This window comes from Miniopterus natalensis, chromosome 4 (assembly GCF_054644295.1).
Source record: "Miniopterus natalensis isolate mMinNat1 chromosome 4, mMinNat1.hap1, whole genome shotgun sequence".
Lineage (NCBI taxonomy): Eukaryota > Metazoa > Chordata > Mammalia > Chiroptera > Miniopteridae > Miniopterus > Miniopterus natalensis.
This window is the reverse complement of record NC_142084.1, coordinates 74,288,072-74,314,103: the sequence shown is the minus strand read 5'-3', so window position 1 is coordinate 74,314,103 and position 26,032 is coordinate 74,288,072. Positions and strand designations below refer to the sequence as shown.

At 36.7% G+C, this 26,032-nt stretch overlaps 1 protein-coding gene across 1 annotated transcript in view; it reads right to left on the bottom strand.

Annotated features, from left to right (window-relative positions):
• XPO7 (exportin 7) overlaps positions 1-26,032 on the bottom strand; it is a 77,960-nt gene that overhangs the window by 22,699 nt on the left and 29,229 nt on the right. The window contains exons 2-10 of the mRNA XM_087816844.1: positions 12,875-13,021; positions 10,291-10,384; positions 9,574-9,740; positions 8,212-8,277; positions 5,735-5,839; positions 4,033-4,198; positions 3,367-3,440; positions 1,525-1,644; positions 176-322 (exon numbers count right to left, since the gene is read on the bottom strand). Coding sequence (XP_087672970.1) covers positions 176-322; positions 1,525-1,644; positions 3,367-3,440; positions 4,033-4,198; positions 5,735-5,839; positions 8,212-8,277; positions 9,574-9,740; positions 10,291-10,384; positions 12,875-13,021 — 1,086 coding nt within the window. The remainder of the gene's footprint in view (positions 1-175; positions 323-1,524; positions 1,645-3,366; positions 3,441-4,032; positions 4,199-5,734; positions 5,840-8,211; positions 8,278-9,573; positions 9,741-10,290; positions 10,385-12,874; positions 13,022-26,032) is intronic.

Here is a 26,032-nt window from a genome sequence, read left to right as displayed (position 1 = left end):
TGCACTTTTGTAATACACATGAGTAGACTATAATAGTAACTGCTCTGCAAGGTTACCCTACATGTACTTATATTCGCTTTTGCCAAGAAAAAAAAATCTTAGAAGGGTAAAACCAGTGAGCAAGAGAAGAGGTTCCAATGTTTAGGAAGAAAGAGCCAAGCTATCAAAGACAAACCTGTAGGCTGGTCACTGTGAAGTTAGCTATCAATCGGATGACCTCAGGGTAGTTTTCCACCTTTACTAATTCTCCCAGTTGATAGTTACTCTTCAGTCGGGCCAGTAGTCTGCAAAACTCATGGTAATTGTTTGGGTCTGATAAACTCTGGTGATGGCACAGGAGGAAAATAAAATGTAAAATGTGATTCACTATACTTCCGAATGACATTTGGAATGGCAATGAGGGGAGAGGGGAATCGACTTTAATTTCTGAGATGCAAGTCATCATTCAGAAGGACACAACTGTATGTTTAAAAACAGTTTTTTAAAAAGCATGGTCACATCGCTTATCTCATGTGTTCATAATAATCACCTTGTGGCATTAGCCTGAACTGAAAGAGCCTGAAATGGAAGCCCAGAAGGCTCACACTATAGGCCTAGGGTTGTAAAGCTGATAAATGAATGGCACATAAGGGGCACAATCTAAGATGTAACTGGTCTGTTTGCTTCCATCAATTAAAGGAAAGATAATGAAATTTTCATCTTCACATCTGTCAAATTTATCAGGTATATAATTAAACCATAGCAGCAAAGTTATATAAATATTTTATATATTTTGTATCATCATGGCTATAATAAATTTAGCTATTCCTATATTTATATATTTTATTAAATTCTTATGTCAAATGTTTGATTTGTTTGCATGTTCTACCAGCACATTTGTTTCCTTATATATGTCTTCCGCTATTAGCATGAGAGGGCAGACTTTGTTTTATGCACCACCGTATCCCTGGCACACAGTAGGTATTTCGTAAAATTTGTTGAATGAATGGATTACGAACTGATTTTATGATATTTCTTAGTGTAGAGAAGTGATACTTTTAAAAAAGTAGGTGTTTACAACATCTTTGGGACAGAAAAAGACAAAAAGGACAACTGAGTTATGGAATGAATATTTGAATGAGAAATCTCTCCTTCCCACCTAAAAGCAGTTCTATACACTTAAATAAACAATGTACATTCAAAAAAATGGAAACAAAAACAAATTTAAAATTTTAATTTCTTGAGGAAAAATAACTATAGCTTTATCCTTATTTTCCTGTACAAAGTGATCCTTTCCATGACTTGTGCATTACTGAAGCTAGAGGATACAAGCTCCTCTTTTAGGCAAACCTTCTCAAGAATTTTCTACAAATACAGATTCACTTAAATCTTTTGAACAGACTGAGCTGTTTTCTGGGATTTCCTCTAGGTGTGGCCTCTAGATGCTTTTCCTTCTGACTCATAACAGGTGCATGGTGCATGCGCACACACACACTCATATATATATTATATATATTCAAGTAAAAACAAATCCTCAAATCTTACCTGTGGATTTTCCAGTATTCGTTTAACACCATCGACAAGATGAGAGAGGAACTTGGCCCTCTCTGCATTGTTAAACAGAGATCTTCTAACTGAGGCAATCTGTACTAAGCAGGATAATACCTAAAAACAGGGGACAACCAAAACACAACTGATTTTTAAAAGACTGTACAGCTATGTTCATGATCCTTTCTGCTCCTATAATATTCTTCTTTACATATGCATCTAATTCTGTTCTTTCAACCCTTGCTACAATTATAATAATACAGAAAGATCAAGGAGGATATGACTTAGGATATCTGAAACAACTTTATTAAAAATAAAAAAGCATTACATCCAATTTGATCATAACTACTTAAATTCACACTTTGGAAACTCCTAACTTAGGCATTATTCTTTTACCACCCCAATGGCTTCCTTGATTTTTGTTAAGATATATATTTAAGGCTTGAAAATACCAAGCAATTCATAGTTTAAATAAAGCTTTAGATTTAGTTTTTTTTCTGATTTATTAAGACCTTTTGGCTAATCAGGCTTTGTGACGAAGTGCTACAATGAAACAACCAAGTCATATCCGGGCCATGAAAAAACCAGCTTTTACGCTGAAAACATTTTACCCTTTTCCTACTGTGCTAGATATTTATACTCTCTGCCCTACCAGATCTATTTTCTACCCTTCTCCACCTTGCTCTGTTCCCTGGGAGGCTGACCTCTGTGACTAACAGCCAAGCTCGCTTGCCTTCTTGCTTCTAGTTGGTTTCACCCATTGGAAAGTACCAGCAAGGAGATCAGGGCAGGGGGAAAGAAGTGCCACCCCCCAGCTGGGAGCATCTCTCTACCTCTATTGTACAGCCTTCCCCTAGGCCACAGCTTCAGCTTTCTCTAGAGCTCCCTACCTTGCCCCTTGAAACTTTCCACAATTGCTTGCCCCAGGGGGTACAGCCATCAACTCTAGCTGGATTCCCTTCATTTTGTCCACATCTTTATAGTCTTTTCATTAATTATCCTTCTTGAGTACATTACCTTTTTCTACAAGTAAACTTGATACAAACAACACTGAATTCATGTTTCACTAAAGCAAAGATCTACATTAATTTGGAAAAGTACTACAATGACTGGGAAAGTAGACCACTGTAGAAACACTATGCAAAACACACATTACTTTATTGTGTTTTCTTTGTATGTTTTTCACAACAGTTATTTTACTCCAACAATTTGAAATATCAGACCAACATCTTTAAAGACTTGAATGAATTCTGTGATTGAGGAGTTCATTGCTTTAAAGAAGAAATGCATCATTCCCAAGAGCTTTCAAGTGTTATTTAGAAATAAGTATGCAAATATGCTTTCCTATTACAGCTTCCATTTATCACTTATGTCTGAGAGATTTTCAAAACTTTTTTCATTTAGGACAACCTTCAGCTCAACAATTTGAGGTTTAAAGTCAAGATGAGACCCAAAGGGCTTGACATCTGCAGCAATTTGTCATTAGATAGGAATAACTTTAAAAGAATTAAGCCTTTATTGCAAGAACTTTTAAGCTATAAGCTTCACCTTGGCTAGATAACCAATTCCAGTATTTCCATGCTTTAGCTCTATGTTTTTGGTGTTTTTTTCCCACTTTATTAAATTTATTAGGGTGACAATGGTTAATATGAACATATAGGCTTCAGGTGTGGGTTTCTGTTACAAGATCTGTATATTGCTCTGTGTACCCACTAGCCAGTCATACCTTCTCCCATCACCATATATTTTAGTTCTATGATTTTGTACAACAAAATGAACATAAGGCTCATTCACCATTGCCACTTTCCAAAAATAGGTTTGCTTTAGAAACTGACTCACCAGAGGTGAAAATGAAGGAGGGATGGAATGATACAGGTCAAAAAACAGCTGCAGAGTTGAAGAATCTAAGAATGCTGAAAGAAAAACACAAAAGCACCTTACTGAGCATGGCTGCACATTGCTACTGGCAGACTGCTGGAGCTGTATGTTAGGGAACATATCTTTCCTCTTTCTTATCTTGTACAGTTGCTTATGTCCTTTGACAGTGATAAGTTAATAGGGGCTTTTTGTTTTCCTTTTTAAAGCATTAGTTTTTAGCTCTTCTGAGAAACAGATTCATTCTTCTGATTCTCGGAGAACTTAAGACAATCAAGGCTCTGTTCATAGCAAGAACTTTTATCCTGAGGAACACACAAACATAAGCACATGCTCTTCTGCTGGATTTTGTTTTTAAAGCTAGAAATTACCTCAAATGAATAACTAACAGAAGTCTCTAGGTGGTTAACGTAAGAAGGTCAAAGTCACATCAGTCAGTAAAGAGTTCTTCCAGGCTGGGGGATCTATAAGGTCCCCAAGAACCTCTCCCTCACTTTTATAAAGACAGATGCTGAAATTCTAAATGTTCTTGTACAGCAAGCAAGGGACTGCCAGGAGTTCTTTAGATCATCCTGCAGACACTACACAGAGCTGAGAAGCAGCTTGTTTCAGGCGGTGCGATGCTCTTACCTGATCTCCAGCTGGTGGGAATCTGTACTGTGCACAGGTCATCTGAGGACTCATCAGTAGACGTGCCGATGAAATCAAAGTTTAGGCAGTTATGAGTGAGTTTGAGCAGTTGCATGAGCAAACCATGCTGACTTTCATCATTCAAGTTTAGATTCTTTCCAGAAGCCTGTAAAAATCACCACATAATGAGCCCTAAACAACCACTCCTTTCTTCCAAGCTTGCAACGAGACTCACAAGCAGGCTGTTGAGCCAGAAAAGGAGGGCTATATTTCAACACAGAAAAGTGATGTTTCCCCTTCCACAAGACGCAGCACTTCTATTACCTTAATGTCACTATGAGAACCCTAGCTCCTTACTTATTATTATAACACATTTACCATAACACATGAAGCCGGTATTTAAAGAAACCCTCCTTTGACACTGATTCTTTCCATGTAGACATTGGTCACAGGGAATCTGAAGCAATATGTGTGGTTACTTCATTTGCATGTGTAATTCTAGCTATTTCTAGGCAGGGCTAGCATTAAATTCTGGGAGGGAGTACTAGTAAGTTGTATACCCTGTCCTACCTTCCTTCTTCTTTTTAATATTACCATCACCAAACCTAAAACAAAATCACCACTTAATTTTACTTATTCACTGGCAGTTTACCTGCCTATACCTCAATACTGGTCCATAGCTACTGGGACTCTCATATTCAAAGTTCATACCAGCTATGAACTCGGTGACTGGCTGGCTGTTTTTGATAGTACCAGTGAGGAAGATTCAAATCTTAGTTTTCTCAAAAGCTTTTCCCCTCTAGGGGGTACAACCCTTTTTCAGAGGTAGCTTGCCCAACCTGAGGACTGTCTGGGAATTCTGAGGTAAGTGGGTAATTGAGGGAAAAGATGGACATGGTTAAGTGGAAACAAAGAATCCAAACTTGTTTCTAAAACTAAAACTGGGACATACTGGAAAATGAGAATAAGAACAAAAAGCCCCCAAATCCCCCAAAAGAACAAAGAGCCAGAGGCTAATCCCATTTAGCTTTTTATAGGGAAAAAGCAGCCAAACGTTGTTATAAATGTGCAGAACACGTAAGATAACATTTCTTAGTTCAGCTCTATCAATAAGTGAACCAAAACACCAACTATTCTATTTTAAAACAGGTAATTTCCTTATGTGATACTGTTTACCCCTTCAGGTTACGAAATCTAAATGGATGTTGAAATTTCAAAATCTGCTTCTCCTTACAGATGTTGCTTGTTTACTTGCTGCATTTAGCTCAGCAGGGAATGGGGACTCAGATGAGTTTTAGTGTGCTAACAATGTCATCTGAGCCTGCTTTCAGAGCACTAAAGTTAACATGCCTTTACTCAGCACAGGAAGACTTTATGTGGGTATAAAAAGAGCAAACAACAGAATCTCAAACTTTATGGTAAAGAAGATTCCTTTAAGATAGGAGCATAATAGGTAATATTCCCTCAGTGCTCTTACGCAGGAAAGTAGGTCTGAAATAGGGAAATCACAATCCTTTCTCCAACACCTGTGGTTAGCCTGGCACATTTCTTCAGCATCTTGGAGACAGGTATTATGTGAGAGATGATGACAATGATGATAATTAAAGAGATGCATAAATGCCATGGGATCCATTAAGAACTGATATCTACCAAGTGTCCACTCATTGTCGTCCTTTCAAAATGAACTGGGAAGCAGTCTCACCTGTTTTAGTAAATTGCAGGAAAGTGTGAAGATATCAAATAACGATGAATCTCGGAAAGAAGAGGCTATTTTTCTGTGCTTGGTTAAAGGATGGGTGGTGTCTGCCTGTGGAGAAAAATAAACCAATGCAAGTTTTAGAATTAACTGCAAAGAAAAATTTTTTTCATGCAGACTTCAAATAAAGTAGAAAGATTTCCAATAAAAGCAACATAAATACAAAATACCTATTTAACACTTAAATTACTATTAAATCATATAAGTGAGAGGATGCAAAGGACAATAAGCTGCTAATAGCTAGGAAATCATGTCTCCAGGGCTTACAGAGGGAAGATAGAAGAAGAAATGAGTATCTCCACTGCAAAGTTTTAATTTCCTCTGCACTCAGGTAAAATTTAACAAAGTTTTGGTAGATATTGCTAACATTTACTATTATGCTGCACTGTGGTTTAGTTTCAAAAAACAGACAGTAGCATGGCTTGGGTTTTGGTAAACAATCCACTGGGCTGAAGTTACCGCACAATTTCCAAAACATTCATTAACCAACAGCCATGAACTTAAGATAAATGACAATAGCCTGTAAATACCCTCCTCCTCCTCTAACCTATTTATTCCTACATGGAGTCCAGGCAGAGGAGTGAACATTTTAATCAAATGACTGTATTGGTCACTTATCCTTCTTTCTCATCTTTTCAGCCACATTTTAAGGGTTTTTGTGGTTAAGGACTAACTCTTTTACTTCTTTAGTATGTCCTCTATTCCTGCCACATAGTAGGTGCTCAATAAGTGGGATAAAAAGAGTCAAGGATATTTTTTCCAACCGAATGCTTAAATCTCTTCCATATACTGACCAGTTCATCCAAGAGGAAGCTCATTCTGCTTCTGGCACATTAAAGAATAGCGAGGCAAGATTTCTGACAGACAACCGAGTCATGGGCCTCCTGACCTTATTTCGAGGCTCAAACAGGAATGGTAACAGAAATACACTTTCTGATTTGAATCTGACAACCCCTTAAAAACCCCCACAGAAAATTAAGTTATACAGAGGTTCAAAATATTCCTCAATTCTAGTTTCAGTGCCACTGTGTTATCATAAATGTCCTAGATAAATAAGCTACTGCTAGATTGTGCTTTATATACCACATATAATCTATTATGCTAATCATAACACTGAGAATAATTACATGTTAAGTATGCCGCACACATTTCTATTGTTTTCTTAAGAAGGACAAGTAAAATTTTGAAATTTTTTTTATACCAACACTGCTGTATTTTGTGAGGCCAAGCTTCACAGGAGAGAACATGAATCCCACAACCTCTGTACTAAGCTAATGCATGCTCTCTGACTACAAAGCTAACAGCAGTTAAATAAGAAGTTAGTTATTAAAAGCATAGGCTCTGGAATAAGACTATGTGGATTTGAATTCAGATACTGCTACCTGCTAACTGTCACACCTTAGACAAATTATTTAGCCTTTATGTACCTCAGTTTCCTTCTCTAGAAAATGGGATTAACCACAGTACCTACCTGGGACTACTGTGAGAATGAAATTAGTTAATATAAGTAAAGTGTTTAGAACAGCGCTTGCTACAGAGTAATCACTCAAACGTCTAAGCTACTATTATTTTGATAATTACCAACAACAATGGGGATTGCATGTGAGAGAGAACACATACGGGCTCCAGATTTTAATAGGCTAAGCAAGTGTATTTAAAATAGTATCAATTTAGTTAAAATTTCTCAAGGGTTAATAAAAATGTCTGCATAAATATGAGCAACAGCAATAGTGATACCAATGTGATTATTAGCTGACAACTGAAGGGTGAGATATTACAACTAATATTAATACTGGCCTGTTCAATAATTATAAATTTTAGCTGGATACCAAAGTAAATAACTGAAAAAATAACAGCCAGAGCAAAAGAAAGCCACTGGTGTTTCCTCTGTAGTGATCTGTATCATCAATGACTATTTAAAACATTACTTTGCATTTAGCAGAATGTTTTATGCATCTGAAAGGATCACCAACAAAATCTTTAATATTAGGACATGGTAATTAATTTTTAAATGATTATAAACATGTATTAATGTATGCAGCAGAAGGGGCACACAAATGATGCTGGTTCCAATTTTGTCATTCCTTTTTCAGGACTCATTCTTTCTCAATAGCAAAGAAATTATTTCATTAAGGTTTTGACTTAAGGCCATTGCTTGCATCTCTAATAATGAACATTAACAACGAAGAAAGCTGAAATGGGGATAAAATATTCTGGAGACAGAAGGAGACCAGGACAAAAAGAGTGAGGTAGGTTGTACTTACAGAGGAAAACCCAATGCAATTATTTTGTTTCAAAAGGGCATTAATCACTTACCGCGAAAGCACACAACTGCCAAAAACGATCATCCCACACAGAGCAGAAAAGACCAATACTAAGAAAAATATGGCACTTACTTCAATGAGGAAGGCTGTAGCACTTACTTGATTAATTTCATTGGTTAGCTGAGATAAAATTGTAACGCCAATGATGCAGTATTCAACACTATCCTGGTAAAAAAAAAAAAAAAAGTAAGGCAGAAAGAGGTGGTGTGTGCAGCTTGATTTCAGCATTGGAAATGTAGTCATACTTCAGAAATGACAGAATCATGTGTTGCTATTAAAACTGCCTAGACAAGGTAGCAGGGAATTGTAGTTCAAAACTGCTGCTTTGCAGGACATAAAAGCTAACTGCCATAAAGGAAGACTGCTGAATCTGACTTCATCAAAATGGAAACCTTTCATATTTTAAAAATAACCATAAGCATTATACCATGCACATTATAAAAAGAGAAAGTGGCAAAAACACACTTAAGATAAATTACAAATGAATGTGTAACAATTTACAAAGAAACTGCATACAAAAAGAAAAAAGTAAAGAAACCGATTAAAAATATACATAAGATATAAATAGGAAGTTCATAGAAAAACAAAAATTAAGTAGTAAATTAACATGAAAAATTGTTCTGTCCCATTCATATCTCAAATGCTGAGATACCCATTCTTTTTACCTATTAAACTGGAAAAATAAAAAAGTTGAGCTCCCAGGGTGGAGGCACAGGGAAATAGGTACATACCTTCTAATTGTTGGAGGAAGCAACTTTTTTTGAGGGTGATTTGGAAATATCTTTAAAAGCCAAAAATACACATATCCTTTTGTTTGAATAATTCCAATAATCTCTACACTTATTCAAAGTATGACAAGATAGATATATATGTAGATCTATCTATCTAGTCGCTGAAATAGTTATTTAACAGTCAAAATATAGAAACAAACTAAAAGCCTACCCATAAGAGATTAGTTAATTAAATTACAGCATTTTATTTTATTTTTTAAAATATATCTTTATTGATTTCAGAGAGAGGAAGGGAGAGGGAGAGAGAGAGATAGAAACATCAATGATGGGAGTGTCATCATTGATAGGCTCCTTCCTGCATGCCCCCCACTGGGGATAGAGCCCGAAACCTGGGGATAGAGCCCGCAACCTGGGCATGTGCCCTGACCAGGAATTGAACCTCCATCTCCTGGATCCTAGGTCGATGCTCAACTGCTGAGCCAGGCCTGGCCGGGCAAATTATGGTATTTTAGATCAGAATAGTATACAGCCATTAGAAAGAATGAAGGAGGGTTTGTTTGTGCTGACATGTAAACATACAAAGCCAAGGCACATTAGGGTAAAAAAGACACAGAAGAGAATGTATCAAGTAATTCTATTTTGTGTACTTTTTAGAGGGTAGAACAGTATATAAGTAAGTATATGCATGTTGCCTCTCCCATTCTTATTACATTAAATATATGCATCATACCTGTAAAAACCTTGTGACGTCTGTGATTGCATTTCTGAAGACATAGTCGTCCTTCTGACAGTCAAACCAGCCCAGCTTTGTGATTCTGGCATATAACTGAATAAGTGCTTGTGTCACAAAAGTAGCCAACTTTGGCCGAGTGGCAAGGTAGTTAAGCACATAGTTTCCTATAAAACAAAAACAATCCACATGATATAAAGCTCTGCCAGCGAAGGGCATACATCTTTAAATGTACTAAATGTCCAAGAAATGGTAAATTTTATACTGTTGACTCCAAACTCCCTTAATTCTTCATGCTACTGAGAAATGTGACTTTGAATTTAAGATTAGTAGGCTTTCCAACTGAGAACGTTCTACTTGTCACAATGAAGAATCTGAAGTATGGCAGCCCTGAATCTATCCCTAGATGGTTAAATAACATGGTCTGCACAGAATTAAAAATCCTTAACAATGTTTTTCTTAGTTATTAGTGGCAGTAAAGACTGAATTAAAGAAACCTTCTGACAACAAAAGGGGTTACTTAGGCTTTATCTAGAAGTAATTATTCTGGGCACTCTTCACTTTGATAAGCTCAAAATTCTCCAGGGGGAAACCTGGATTCCAGATATTCTGTATGCTTAGCAATTTCAGAACATTATCAAACAAGCAACAATAATTTAACTATTCTAGCACATCACTAAGCAAACTAATTTCTTTAAGAGAGAATTCTCTACTTACGAATATCTATTCGTTGTTCCAATGGTAGAGGGTTGTTTGTGCGTGATACAAGCTTTGTAAGGCATGTAGCTGCCAGTAACTGGGAGTAAGATGACTGTGAAAAGAGGGAGGAAAAGACTTAGAATTCAATTTTATCGAGTGAGTCAGTTATAGTTTTTTTATTTGGAGATCTGTGCTCACATTCAAGAAAAAATAGTTTTGCTATATTCAATCTTCCAGATTTTAGAGGGCCTATCATTCTAAGAAAAAGAGGCCTATCTAGTATGTGTGCTCAATTTAGCTGGTTTCAATCATGAACAAGGGGCAGAAGCAAGTGAACGGTTTGACTGAACTGAATCCAATATCTTCATCACTCCAAGGGGACAGAAGGTAGAGGGGATCTTTTCAGAAAGATATTAAGAGTTTTAGAAGACAAATCTCTTCTTTCATTTAGAACAAGAAATTTTCTCCCATCAATAATAGCCCTGTTAAAGTGATCTTTCAAAAAGTTTCATCTCAAAAATATTCCCAAAGTCACCTCAAAATGTTCCTTTAGTATTGTAGAAAGAAAGAGAGAAAGAAAGGAAAAAAGAAAGAAATATAAGTATTAGAGGGAAGCACCACATTATGCTGTACAGTTAATCCCCAAATTATGTTTTTTCACCAGCACAGCTATCAATCAGCTACAGTTTTGGAGAATATATATGCTAGTTTTAAAATAACTTCATAACAATCACATATGAGAAAGAAAAATTATGGCCACAGCAATGGAGTAGCATTATCATATTCTCAGGTGTGGATTTAATGAATTTTAACCTTATGAAGTATCAGAATTATCTATCTGATCATAATGTGCAAGAAGGAGCCATGTGCCAATTTCTCCATGCAGCTATAGTACATAAAGTCCTAGAACAGAATCAGACTCAGAACCATTAAAAAAATTTAATCAAGGGTCAAGGATAATTGTCTATGAAACAACAAGACCTTAAGACAGTAGGCTAGCCACAGGCATTACATAATACCACCAGCTGTAAAAAAAATTTAAGCTTAAGAAAAAAATCTATAAAAGTGATTTTGACATGTGACTTTCAGCACACCCCTGAACATGGTTTAAACTGATTAGAACGGGTGTGTCAAATCACTGATAATGTAAGAAAGGATACTAGAACTACATAATATGGTGTATAGTAATTATACACTATAAAACATGCAAATGGTCTTTACACATAATTCCAATAAATCTGGTAAGTCATTAAGAAGTCAGTAGAGGTTGAAAGGAAGAATCCACTATAATGAAGTGTTTTTATTACTGCACAGATCCTATTTTATTCCAGCCTGCTCACTGTAAGCAGGAGGATCTCCAGTTAACATAGTGTCAGATGATACTATGGGCTCCAGTGGGAGTCAACTGGAAAAGTTAGTTGTGCATCTTCCACATTACAAATCTAAGTGGATCAATCCTAAGATGGAGTGATTGAAAGGAAATGTATAAAATACTACATGTGAAAACAGAACAGAGCACCATACAATCTCTGACCATGACTCTGTAACCTTCAGATACTTGGAAAAAGAGTTAGTTTCTCCACCTACTAAAGGATAATTTTTAGACAACTGTAATTTGTTCTATTAACTGCATAATACTTAACACTACTACTGAAAATTAAAAAATGGAGTCGCCTAGAATTCTACCCTCTCAACAAATTAGTTGCTTTGGTTCTTTTCACATTTTCTTCCAGTCTTAAATACTAGCTGCCAGTATGGATGGGATTCTGACTCTCTCAATGCCCTTTCATATGCTGGTTGGATTCGTACCCTTCCTAAAACCCCCATCTTGCCAAAAATATTAATCAAACTATGTCTCATCAAAAGCATTATTTTGAGCCCTGGCTGGTATGGCTCAGTTGGTTGAATGTTGTCCCATGCACCAAAAGGTTGATGGTTCAATTCCTGGTCAGGGCACATGCCTGGGTTTCAGGCTCTATCCTCAGTAGGGGGCATGCAGGAGGCAGCTGATCCATGTTTCTCTCTCACATCAATATTTCTCTCTCTCTTAAATCAGTAAAAACATATTTTTACAAAAAAGCATTATTTTGCTCACTGCACTGCTATTTTTAGCTGGAAGATGCTCTAATTCATTTTAAAAACTGCAACTTCCAGTAATTTTCATTGTCAAGGCCATTTTCCCCCTATACGTCTATGGCAGTAAGCAGCAGCTATAGCACAGAGGAGGAAAACTAGAGAAGACTGGGGAGCTTCTAAGGTGACATGGACTTTGTTGATAAGAAAACTCCTTTATACACAGTCCTTTCTTCTTTGCAAAGAGGTAGTACTTAAGAGTAAACAGAAGATGAGTCCCAGAAATTAGACTCAAGATGAAAAATGACAGGACAAAATACATGTCCAATATGTTCAATGACATTTTACTGATGAGACTATATGGCCTTCTTTTTGCTAACCTGGCAGGTATGATGCTTTTTAAAAGTGAAATTAAGAAGGCGGAGGCACCTAGAAGAATCGAACAGTAGAAGCTATCCCAATCCACCCCTGAGCCAGAGTATATTTTCTTAAATCTGTTATCCTTTGGGATTTTTCAAATCTTACGTACACTTCCTCTTTCAAGGAGTAGCTGGCACTTGCTCAGGCAATCCGGGCTGTTGGTAAATTCAACCAAGGCTTTCTCTGCCTGGAGTCGAGTGGTTGTATCTGTGGTTTCATACAGCTGTTTGCACAGATTCTCTAACTGGGCCAGGCTCTGGAAAAGATCAGTCAAGAAAGAAATCAGTACAGCCTACTATATAAGCAAGGCACTGTGCTCAAAATTACTGAACAAAGATAAATAATAATCAATGAAGAGAAACTTGCTTCTCAACTCTGAGGAGAAGCCGGGTGACCTTTATCTATCTAATAATATTCATTTAGAGCTTTCTTTATTTGATGCTTTAGAAGACAAAATGATTGATTAGGCATTCTATCTATAAATTTTTTCAGTCACTCCCTTAAAGATCAATCACAAATTATATCTTTTTTCCTTGAAAACACCCATTCCCCTAAGCTTTTCCAGAAAGTTTTCAAATAAAAATTCAGAATTTACTTGTTTGCCAAAATTATGAATACCAGAGGCACTGCTGTAAAATTAAGCACATAAACACATACTACAGGTGTCATATATATCTTTACATAGTTTTAAATATTTTCCCTTTGCCAAATAGTTATTAGCTTACAATATGTGTATGCATACAGATGGCCAACCTCCCCGAGAAAGCTTCAGAATGTATGTACGCACCTTCCTCCCTGGGTCCCTCATGGCTAAAGTCCGCAAACTCTCTTCTGCTGTACTTTTAAACTCTTGCTTTGGTTCCAAATTTAAAATGGCTGGGTCAAAATAAATTCAACCCTAGCATATGCTCACACAGAGATAAGACAACGGAACCGCCCCCAAACAAACCCTTCTCTCAAAATCTTGAACCAGTTCCAAATAGGCAGGAAGGGGATGGGTGTGTGCTTTGGTCAAACCCCAGAGGGACACAAATCTACTTCAGCTTACTGCAGTGTTTAAAAGCAAAGAGGAAAGAACTAATAAGAGTTGACTTAACATCACCTTTCCCTAACTGGAGAGGAGGGAAAACATCTGTTATTGTTTAAAGAAATGGTTTGGACTTTAAGAAGGAATCTGTGCCTATTTCCTACAGTAGCATGATGTGGTTTAAATAGTTCAAAGAATCCTACTATTAGAAACGACAATTCTGTTAAGAGTAATAATAATAATAATAATTAAACAAACCAACCTGGGCGAATAGCCTAAAATATATTACATAGCCAGTCTGCCCAAGGCTTTTATCACTTTATTTCACTAGGCTGTTACTATAAATCACAGCTTTCCCACTAAGCAGGAAAGCCCTTAGGGCAGGATACCTATTTTACTCAACATGAATAATAAATTTAAAACATTAACCTAAAGGAAACAAGAAAGACAAATACTGACCCTCTAAGATCATCAGTCTCACTTCAGAGGCCCCCCCCAAACACAGAAACCCTTACTCTACAAAACAAACAAACAAACAAACAAACAAACAAACAAATCTTCACATCATCTCGCACTCTGATTAGGCTTGTGTTTAATTGGTTTCTCAATTAAACACAAGCCTTCTTCAATTCAACAGCACAGAGAAAACCACTTGCAAAGAAGATCTCAAGGAATAAAGCTCTATAAGCAGGGCCTGGATTTTTTCATAGCTTATAAACACAAGGAATTAATTACATATATTCCATAAAATACATGTGAAAGTCAGTGATCTGCTTGTCAATATTGGCCCAAGACCCTACTGACAAATAAATCAGTTTAATTATAAATTCCCACATCTAAGCAAGGGATTAAATCTCCCTCACAAGGTTTTTGTTCCAACCTAGCAGGAAAGTTTCTTCCCCTCCATCTATAAAATGGTTCACATAAAATAAAGGGAAAAATTATTTTAAAGAGAGGTAACACAGAAGACATCAAAAGAAAGACACCCCAACTAAATGGAAAAATAGCTATAAAATCTGGTATTGGGTCTTAGGGAACAGCAATAGCCTCATAACCTCCACAGCCACCACACACTCTGAACTTTCCAACACCCTGAGCAGATTCCCTAAACAGTCAAGCTGCTTAAGGTATAATATCTCCTTAAAGTCTGATCAATCAGTTCCTGGTAGCACCTCCAGTGCAACTCTTGTTTACATTTATTACAACCAAGTTGTTCACATGACAATGGCTAAGCATCTGTCACCAGTAGTTTCTTACAGCTAAAAACAGACATGCAGGTTATGGTGGGCATTTTGTTGTTGTTTTGTTTTGCTTTAATTTAGCAGAGAAAAACACACTGCAGGGTAAGGCCGGTAATGAGTTTTCAGCTCAGAAAACAAGACTGTTTAAAAAAAAAACAGTAATTTGACCATTTACACAAACAGTTTGAAGAACCAGAGCTCTTATTTGTTTCCAGAAGAACAAACAGAAAACAATTTTGTTTTCCCAAACAATTAGTAGAAACATCTAAAATCCACAGGGTTAGGAGTCATTATATTTGCCCATACTCCCCATGGAAGGAGAGGGGTTGAGACATTTACATTATTTTGTTTTGGATCCTCATGTTCCCAACGCAAATCTAATAGTAAGATTATTCTGAATCACCTTTTTCTGGATCCAGAATAAAATAATTTATCCTATTTGATTAGCTATTAAGACTAGTACTTTACATTTAGGGTAGCAACAGCACACCCCAGCATCTTCCCCCTTTGCCTGGTCACACCTGTATGAAACCTCCCACTCACCAGTTCCTATTAAGGATGGCTATCACATGATGTCAGTTCAGTTACACAGAACCCCCCAGAGAAAAATGTCTATTTTCTATTCCTGAGACTGCCAAATCTATAATCCACAGAGAAGCTTCCAATTGGTCCCACAGCAACAGAAAAGCCCGTTTGAGTGAAATACTTCACAGAATTGGAAGGAGATCTTCAACGACAACACAATGCTCTAGTGAAAACCTCAAGGCCATCAAACCCCCCCAGCCTAGACCACAATGCTTTCACCAGCAACAATTACAGGAAGGTATTAAAAGAATGCATCTTCTTCAATGTTTAACAATATTATTTTATATAGTCTTTTAAACCTGGATAGAGAAAATGTAGCTCAATTATTCTCTTTTCAATATAAGGTGCTACCAGGTGAGACTATGAACCTCAGAATATAATGATTTATCTGAAGAGTTGCCTCTAGATTAGAAGAAAATGAAAATTTTGTTTGTATATTAGATGCTATACTATTCCACAAAGTAGAATACCTTGGAACTTATTTTTATTAATTTGTAAAATATGCTTTTAAAAAAGCCTAACAGTATATGTTTTTAAATTAGTCTCACTGCCTTTTTTTTTTTTTTTTTAAATATGTCTTTATTGACTTCAGAGAGAGCGAAGGCGAGGGAGAGAGAGAGATAGAAACATCAATGATGAGAGAGTCATTGATTGAGCCCGCAACCCGGGCATATGCCCTGACCAGGAATCCAACCCCGATTGCCTGGATCCTGGGTCAATGCTCAACCGCTGAGCCATGCCCGGCCGGGCAGTCTCACTGCTTTAAAAAAAAAGTTCACTTAGAGTTTCACAATCAGAGACTAGGATACTCTCTTTGAAGAAGGATTTGATGACATTCCCAGTAACACCAACTACTGAACTAGACAACACTCATAACCCTTGGATGGCTAGTGAGATCTGCAGGTGCTCTATTCTAACAGCTTCCTGAATCACCTGAAATGATCAAAAGCCACCATCCTATTACAAAGTATAAAGGCAGGCTCAACCCAGAGAAGTTCCCATGAAGAGTATAGAGTAGAATTACCAATTTAATAGCTAAATTTTCATGATTAGGATGCTTTATATATAAAAAGAATTGCTGGGGGGAAAAAAAAAAAAAAATCAAGCCATTTTCAACCTGTTTATAAACTCCATCAATTTAGATCTTCCTTAGTTGGACTTTTTCTGCGTACTAGAACACTGTGTTAAGTAAATTAAAAGATGCATACTGAACCTGCCAGAAAACGAACCATTTTAAAGATCTTTAAGTAAGGTTTAAAAGGTGATATATTAATTACATTTTATTTTTATCTATTCAGTAAGGCATTCTTATTGTCAGTGAGTAACCAATTAACATAGATAATATTTTTAAAACTCCTAAAATTCAGTAACAATAATTTTTGAGAGGTTAAAAAAAAAACCAAGTGGCAAAACAGTATGTAGAGTATAATACCATGTGTGATATATGTTAGCAAATTCATAGAAGAAAATCTGGATGAATATAAACCAAACAATTATCTCTGGAGGTAAGATTATGGGAGTTTCAATTTCTATATTATATGTATTTCCTTAACTTTTGAATTTTTGACCACAACCACATACTACTTGTAAGCAGGAAAAAACACCCCCCCAACTATATATAGATAAGGTAAATTTAAGCTACACTCTTTTTCTAAATTAACTCTTCTAATTAGTAACATATTACTAATTAACAGCTGATTGTTTCTAATCAGAATAAAACAAATTCATAAAACCAAAAAGACAAAAGGCTAAATTTTTAAAAAGTATGTCTGTGTTTATTGCCACTTTTGTTCTTTCTTACCATTAATAAATGTTGATGGTTTAAATGGCCTGAAAAGAACAATCCATGCAAGGTTTCCTCTTGTTTATAAAGTAATATAGAAGGCAATCTTGTAGGCCAAAGCTATTTTGGTTTTACATATATATTAGCAGATCTCTACGATGTTACTTACTTACTGCAGTGGGGTCAATGGGGGGAAAGTAGATGCTCTCTGAGAGAATGTTTACATATGCAAACTATTTATTTTTAAAAGTTAAAGAAAATAGTTTACAAAGACAGTGCACAAAACTTGAATCTATACAAGAGGACATCCAAATGGCCAATAACAAATGAAAAGTACTTCAGCTCAACAATCATCAGGAAATGGAAACTCAAACCACAATGAGATATCCATTAGAAGGGCTAAAATGAAAATGCCAAGATCAAGTGTTGGTTAGGACATGAAACAACTGGAACTCATACACTATTAGTGGAGTATGAATTGGTTCAAACACATTGGAAAACTGGCAGTATCTATGAAAGCTAAACATATGGACACCCTATGACCCAGCCATTCCACTCCTACTTACACACGTGGCAGATATGTGTGCCAAATGCACCAAAAAACATGTACAAGAATGTTCATGGCAGCACTAAATGTAATAGTTCCCAAACAGAAAGCCGTAATAGTAGCATAAATAAATGTTTCATTTCTTAATCTGTGTGCTGGTTTCACAGGCAAGCTCATTTTGAGAAAATTCACTGAATTGCACATTTATAATTAGTGTATTTTTCTGTATGTTATACTTCAATAAGAAGCTTTAAAAATGGATGGATGAATGAATGCCAGTTTTCTCCAAATTCTCCAGGTATTTACTCTCATCTATTTCTTTCTGGTACTACAGAAAAGAAGTACATCAATAACCAACAACTACACTTCAGATTTAGAATGTTTTAATTTTACATCAATTCATCCTTTTAGGATGACAACTCCCATTATTTTCAGTAAATAAGGTAAGACTTTTGGATGCACTTAGGGACATTCTATTTCTGAGAGTACTAAGAGGGTGAGTAAACCTTTTTGGTTGCAGATGCTGTGTAATATGAATTGCTGTAAAACAAGATAAAACACATATTTTTGGCAAGTGATAACGTTATGCCAGAGCCTTGCATGCATTAGATAAGGATGGCAAGTCTGCTAACATATGAGACTGCAAAATTCTACACTTCAAAATACTAATCAATTCTAACTTCTAATAAACACATGATTTTACACTGTGGGTAACAGGCAACCAAAACACATGTAAACAAATATTTCATGACATAAACAGCCAGACTAACTATGCCTGGCCACTTAATGGTTTACTGACTTACAAATTTAACTCAACAGTTTCACTTAACATGTCACTAGAAACTGGTTTTGGTTCCTTCTCATAGTCACTAATGGTGTAGAGAAATGAAAGCTGCAGTATAAGCTGAATTTTCTGAAGTACTGGTTTCAAACTGGTGGCCTCAAACTGGACCATGTGTTTGTTTTTCATCTGGTTTAAAACTTTGGTTTTAAAGTTTGACATAGTTACCAATATTTCATAGTACTTGTTTTTCTAGCTTCCCATTAAAAATGAGAAGAACTGATAGTGTTGGACCTGCATTTTCAAGTGTCACTAATCAGACGACACTAAGAAGGCAGTGTTCTGGGTAGGCTGTCTCTAGGTCACCACAGTCCCTAAGCACTGGGCCCTTGTAGGCATCTGAGTTTCCTCCCCTCACTCTAATGTAATTTTGTCTCATGCCAGTGGTTCACTACTTCAGGATGTCAAAGTTAAATAGTGACATATGGTAGTACAACAGGCTCTGGCTTAAGTTTGGGTACTTTTTGCCAAATGTGAACTTTTGAGTGTAAGGGGCTACATAAACTTTAGGCAGAGGAAAGAATTAGATTGGGAGTTAAGCAATTTGGATACTGGTCTTAGTAATTAACTGGGCGACTTTGGGCAAGTCAATTTCCTTGAACTTGTTTTCTCATGTGTAACATAAAGGGTTTTTATTTTACTTTATTGTTTGTAAAAGACACTCCCAATTCTAAAATGCTGATTGTAATATACTGTTCTTCCTATTTTAATTATATAAGTAAATCAGATTTAAAAGTAAACAAATATTAAAATGAACATGATCATGAAAATAATAGGGCAAATTTTTAAAGAGAGAATTACACTTAAACAATAAATCAGGTAATACTACCACACATTCCCTCTCACTGTAGCCTAGGGGCTTTCTCACAACTTAAGTGACCTAGCAGCAGGAACAGGATCCTTCTGGAGTGGAGGGTCAGTATAGTATAAGAGTTAAGAGCTCAGATGTCAGACAAATCTCTACTCCTCTATTTACTAGCTATGAGAATATGATTAATTCACTCAAATCTTTCAAACTAGCATTCGTTTCTTTTAAATAGAAATAACACCTCCTTCACAAGGTTGTAAAAGTCAGTGGGGTAATGGATGTCAAGTGTTAATTACTGACTGTTATCGATTACACTGGTTACTAAAACTCTGGAGAACAGCAGCTTTAGTAAGTGCATGCATAAATGCGTACAAATCACACTGTTTCTCCCTGTAGGGCTAGAGAGTTGGGGATGCAATACACAATTCATCCTTATTCTTCGTGGATTCCATATCTGTAAATTTACCTACTTGCTAAAACTTATTTGTAACCCCAAAATCAGTAGAGCAATTTTGTGGTCACTTGTGGACATGCATGGAATGGCAAAAAATGTAAGGAGCCTGACACACATTCCCAGCTGTGGTACAAGGCACAGCTTTGCCTTCTTGTTTTTGCTCTCACACCATAAACTAGTGTAAGTGTCCTTCTGTGTTTTATTTAGTGCCATGTTTTTTACTGTTTTGCGCTTTTTGTTGCCAATTTCGCTGTTTAAAATGGCCTCCAAGCAAAGTGCTTAAGTGCTGTCTAGTGTTCCTAAGAGCAAGAAGACTGTGTGAAAGTACATTAGATGAGCTTCATCCAGGCATATTAAATAAGGTGTCTTTATACAGAAACACAAATAAAACAAAGTTGTAGTTTGGGTGATGAACATGTGACCAGAGGGTAGCAGGAACCCAACCCCATACATCCCTGGGCAACGGTTCAGTATTTGCTAATTCAGTGTTCCTTGGCAACTTTCCAGAACACAATACCATGAATAATGAGGATCAATTGTATTTCTGGCATCACTGGGGGGTAGTCAGTACATTTTCCCCACAGAAATTCATTATATTGCCACTGTTATAGGCATTTGTTCAAACAGAGTTCTAACTTTCATATTAATGTCCATGATACTCAAATTCTTTTTTTTTTTTTTTTTTCAGTTAAGCTTCACTGAGGATATTTTTTCCATTGATTTTTTTTTTTGCAAGAGAGAGAGAGTGGGGGGGGGATGGGGAGACAGAAACATCGATGTGAGAGAGAACATCAATTAGTTGCCTCCCACACGTACCCCGACTGGGACTGTGCATCGAACCTGCAACCCTTCGGTGCATGGGCTGATGCCCTACCCATTGAGCCACACCAGCCAAAGCTAGAATACTCGAATTCCTGCACAACTGACTCAAATGTCTGTTTAAATTGTAATTTATGTTAATTATGCATTGTGATTTTAGTTAATGAGCACTAATGCACACATACTTGTAAAGGACAAAAGTGTGCCTAGGTATCTGGCACACAGGAAGAGCTGCATAAAGATGTTCTGCAAAAATAGGTAAGTCTAACTCTTAAGCTTCTAAAGGGACTTTGCATTAAAATGACACACTGACCACACATCTAATTTTGTTCCCTCCCAAACCCAACTGAAACAACATTAAAGGATTTTTTTAAAAAGTCATAAACCTACAAGGTTTATGACAAGAGAGGGGTCGATAGCAATGAAATTTTAGAATCCAGAAAAATCAGTAGAAACTGACTTAACTGACTCAAGGAAGCCAAATCCCTTGCCAGTGGTGAAGATAGCCAACCTGACTTACACCCCATGTTCGTGTTAAGGTGAAGTGGGGTGGCCAAAGGAAAGGGGTGAAAGTATTTTTGAGAAGTCAGATTCCCAGATATCTTACCTTACTCCATGCCTCTGAATGACTACCCCACTTTCTCTGGACTGGGATTCACCACGGCAGCCAAAAGCACACTTGACAATGTGGGCATCATATAAGCTAACAGGTTGATTAAGCGACCATATGCACATCAAATGCTGCTGAGTCTCCCCTTACTCGGTTCCTTCTACCCAGAAATGCCAGTGTCCAGACTATACTATCTAGGGAGGAGTTTGGAATATTTTCCCCTGAAAATCTTATTAGTCATAAAGGAAATACCTAAAGATACGCTGATATAGGGGTTACCCAATAAATGACACAATCTGATTATCCTGTTGTGATGCCTCAAGCAGATAAGCTTCACCCCCACTTAGAGCTTCTAATCAGCTTCGTAGTCCCTTAATCTTGATTTTAAGCAAATAATCAAGGATTACCAGAAATCTGAAGAAAGCCTTTAATCTGGAAGATAGCATTAAAAACAAGAAAACAGACCCAAAATGAAGTTGCTTATGCCAAGCCCCATGTCACCAAACTGAGACAATTAGAGTTTCAGCTCTCCCAGAAATGGAATCCTAAACCAGTCAACCAGGAAAGTAACTTTGCACTAACCAACCTGCCTTTTTGCCTAGTATGACTTCCTTGTTCCTGCTCTCTTCTGCCTGCAAGTCTCATTTTATACAGCTCCGTAGAGCTTCTTTCTGCTAGAATGGATGCTGCCCAACTGAAATAGATATTTGCTCAAATAAACTTTAAAAAGTTTTAATACATTTCAGTTTATCTTTCAACAATTTGAATATAAACAAACACTAAAAGCAACCTACTGAGAACAAAGAAAAATTGCAGGGAGAAGGAAACTTGAAAAAATGAAAAAATAAAGGTGTGGGGAGAAAATATTAACCTCACAAAAGATACGAAAACACTGCAAATGTGGAGTAACAAGAAGCTATTTAAAAAACATAAAAGAGATCTTAGAAATTAAAAATACAATAGCAGAGACAAAATATTCTATCAGAGGGTTGGAAAAGAAAGTTCAAGTTTCTCAGAAAGTAGAGAAAAAGGACAGAGATGAAAAATAAGGAAGCAAAGATAAAAATCAGAGCCTGGTTCCACAGGTCCAACATCCAATTAACAGGAGTTCCAGACAGAGAGAACAGAGAACAGTGGAGAGGAAATTATCAACAAAATAATCCAAGAAAACTTCTTAGAACTGAAGACTTCAGTTACCAAAATGAAAGGGTCTACTGAAATGCCTAGCACAACAGATTAAAATCAAGTCATACCCAAGGCTCTTACTGTGAAACCTCAGAAACCTGAGGGACAAAAAGAAGATTCTATAAGCTGTGCTGGGGGTTGGGACAAAAAACCCAAAAAACCCCAAGCCAGGTACACATAAATAATGAAGGATCAGATGGCTCTGAACAGCACAAAAGCAACACTAAAAATAAGCCAATAGAACAATGTCTGCAAGATTCTGAAGGAAAATGATCGACATAGAATGCTATATGAAGGCCAAGACCTATCAAGTGTGAAGGAAAAACCAAGCTATTTCAGGCACGGAAAGCCACAAGAATCTACCATCCGTGCTTCTATTAAAGAATGTGCTTCACACCAAAACAGGAGCAACCTCATAAAAAGGTAAGCATGGAATGCAGGAAAGGAACTACAATACAAGAGGGACATCAAGGGAGGGTGGGGAAGGGAGATCCTAGCATAACAACTGTGCACTACCCATCCAGAGCAACCAGGCATTATCCAAGCAAAGCTGCTTGAGGGACAAGTTGTGTTCAGAAGGGCATCACCAAGATGCCTGCTGCCATCCAGGGCAGAATACCTGGGTGAGAGTTCTTATGTTAAGAAGTTTGCACCTTAATACAAGTTGAAGTTCACAGAAAAACTCTCAACTGACAATGTAACCACTCTCCACTAAACTTTGGAAAGTTTCTCTATAGATCTGTGTAATCATTTAAAACTAACATTCCAAGGAGAAAGGCAGTTGTGCAACATTCAAGGATGGCTTTGAAATACTGCATTTAAAGGCTGTAATGGGCTTTAGGCATAACATTTTTGTATCCTATGATTTATAAATGGAGTTCCAATTAGAAAAAAATAAAAGAACAATACACTTGGCTTTTGTCACCTTCACTTACTTGGTAAAAAAGATTGTCTTTCCAATGCCTTTTACGAAACCAGATTCTGTAATGTTGACAGTATTAAAAGACCAAGACAAAATGGCTGAGTAAGAGAGTAGATCATGTAGGCCAAGCAGATTACCTTAGGAAAGGAAGCCAACACCCAGACATTTGGGAACACAAATTTGCAGTTTGAAACAATCACGTGTAAATAAACTTTTCTGCTATATTACTATTTCCCTAAAACCTTGTTTTTAAAAGCAGATCTATACAGGAAGAACAATCCTATAATCGTTCAATACTCCTGTTAAAAGTGTTAAACTACATCCCTAACAATTTAAATTGGAATATATTGTCTACTGTTATTATCAGATTATTTCCTTACAAATTTAATAACGATTTCTACCACAGAGGAAGCATGATCAAACAACTGACTTCTAAAGGTCAGAAAGTGATAGCCTATTGGTTAAGTATTAAAGGAGCCAAAATGTGAGAGTTGTATAAACTTTCACCTCATTTAGAACCAGTTTCCAAGAACCATTTGCTTTTGAGTTCTTTATTATTTGTTACACTGCAGAGAGATACTGTTGGGCTAGTGTGCATTTATCACCTTAATTTTATGTTCTTAATATCAGTTTGGTACAAGATTCAAAATTTAGAGTATGGAGGATATTCTGGGCAGAATCATATTAAAATATTAAAAGTGCCACTTGAACACTGATATGTATATAAGAAAGCCAAGGAAGCTATCAAACACACAATCACCAGTTATCTGAGGCCACCAACCATTATACAAGTTTCATATTATGTTTTAAAATGATTAAATAAAGCATTTATACTTAACTTAGTTTTAGTAATAGGCTAGCCAAATAAATGCAACTGGCCTGGTAAATATTCAAGGAACATTAGGAATCTTAGGGTTTCCCCCCCTTCTTCATATGTTACTAGTTCTTACAATTTCCACTGCTGACGGAAATTGCATGTACAAACAGAAACTAGTTTTTTTAAGAGAATGAAAGGACCAGCCACAGACTGGGAGAAAAGTTTATAAAACATGTATCTGAGAAAACACTGGTATCCAGAATATACAAAGAACCCATAAAACTTGACAACAATCCAATAAAAAATTTGGCAAAAGCTCTGAACAGAAACCTCACCAAAGAAGATATACAGATGGGGAGAAGCATAAGAAAAGATGCCTAATAATGTATATTATCAGAGAAATGCAAAACAATAGTAAGATATTACTATACACTTATCAGAATGGCTAAAATCCAAAACATGGAAAACACCAAATGTTGGTGTGGATGTGGAGCAACAGGAACTCTCAATCATTGCTGATGGGAATGCAAAACCGTACAGCATGTCCCCTGAACGGGAATCGAACCCAAGACTTTCCTGGGCATGGGAGGACGCTCCAACCCAGCCACACAGGCCAGGACAAGTTCTAATTTTTGACAAGCCTGGGAAAACGTCATTGTGTGCCAATTCCTTAAAAACATAAGAAATTATTTTCCTATCTTTCTCAAAAAGTAACCAAGTTGAGTGCTGAATATAACAGCCCGTAAGACTCCCCAAAGTTCAAAGTATGGCCCATGCACCCCTCGGTGTTACTAAGACTCTTTCAGAAGGTCTATAAAATCCAAGCTATGTTCATAATAATACTAAGACATTATTTACCTTTTTCACTGTATGGACATTTGCACAAATGGTACACCAACGGCATCAAGAGTATAATAGCAGTCATTGAATTTTTCACTGCCACACACTCATTTAAAAAAATCAAAAGAAAATAAAAAGCCAGTTTCATTTAAGAATGTCTTTGATGAAGGTAATGAAAAACTACACACACACACACACACACACACACACACACACATATTTGTAATCCTCACCTCACCCAAGGATATTTTTTCCATTGCTTTTCAGAAAGTGTGTGTGTGCGGGGGAAGAGAGAGAAAGAAACATCAATGTGAAAGAGACACATCAATTGGTTGCCTTCACAAGCAGGGCGCCCCAACCAGGGACTGAGCCTGTAACCTAGGTGCATGCTCTTGACCGGAATCAAACCTGAGACCCTTTAGTCCATGGGCCGACACTCTAACTACTGAGCAAACCGGCTAGGGCTGAAAAACTATTATTGTTAAACCTCAACCTTGAGGACACTTTTTTTCCCCCCTCAATTTATCTTTATTGTTGAAAGTATTACAGATGTCCCTGACACATCTTTTTAATATTCTATGTGACACATGGGAAGTATGCATAAAACGCTTCTGCTGCATACCAATGGGTTTTCATTTAGCAGAATAAAAAAAGTTCAGATGTGGTTTCAGATTCCATATTGCAACTAATCATGAAACTACTACTTGCCAAAGAAGTATTGAAGAATATCCACAATTATCTGAAAAGGCTATTAAAATATTCCTCCATTTTCCAATTACATATCTATG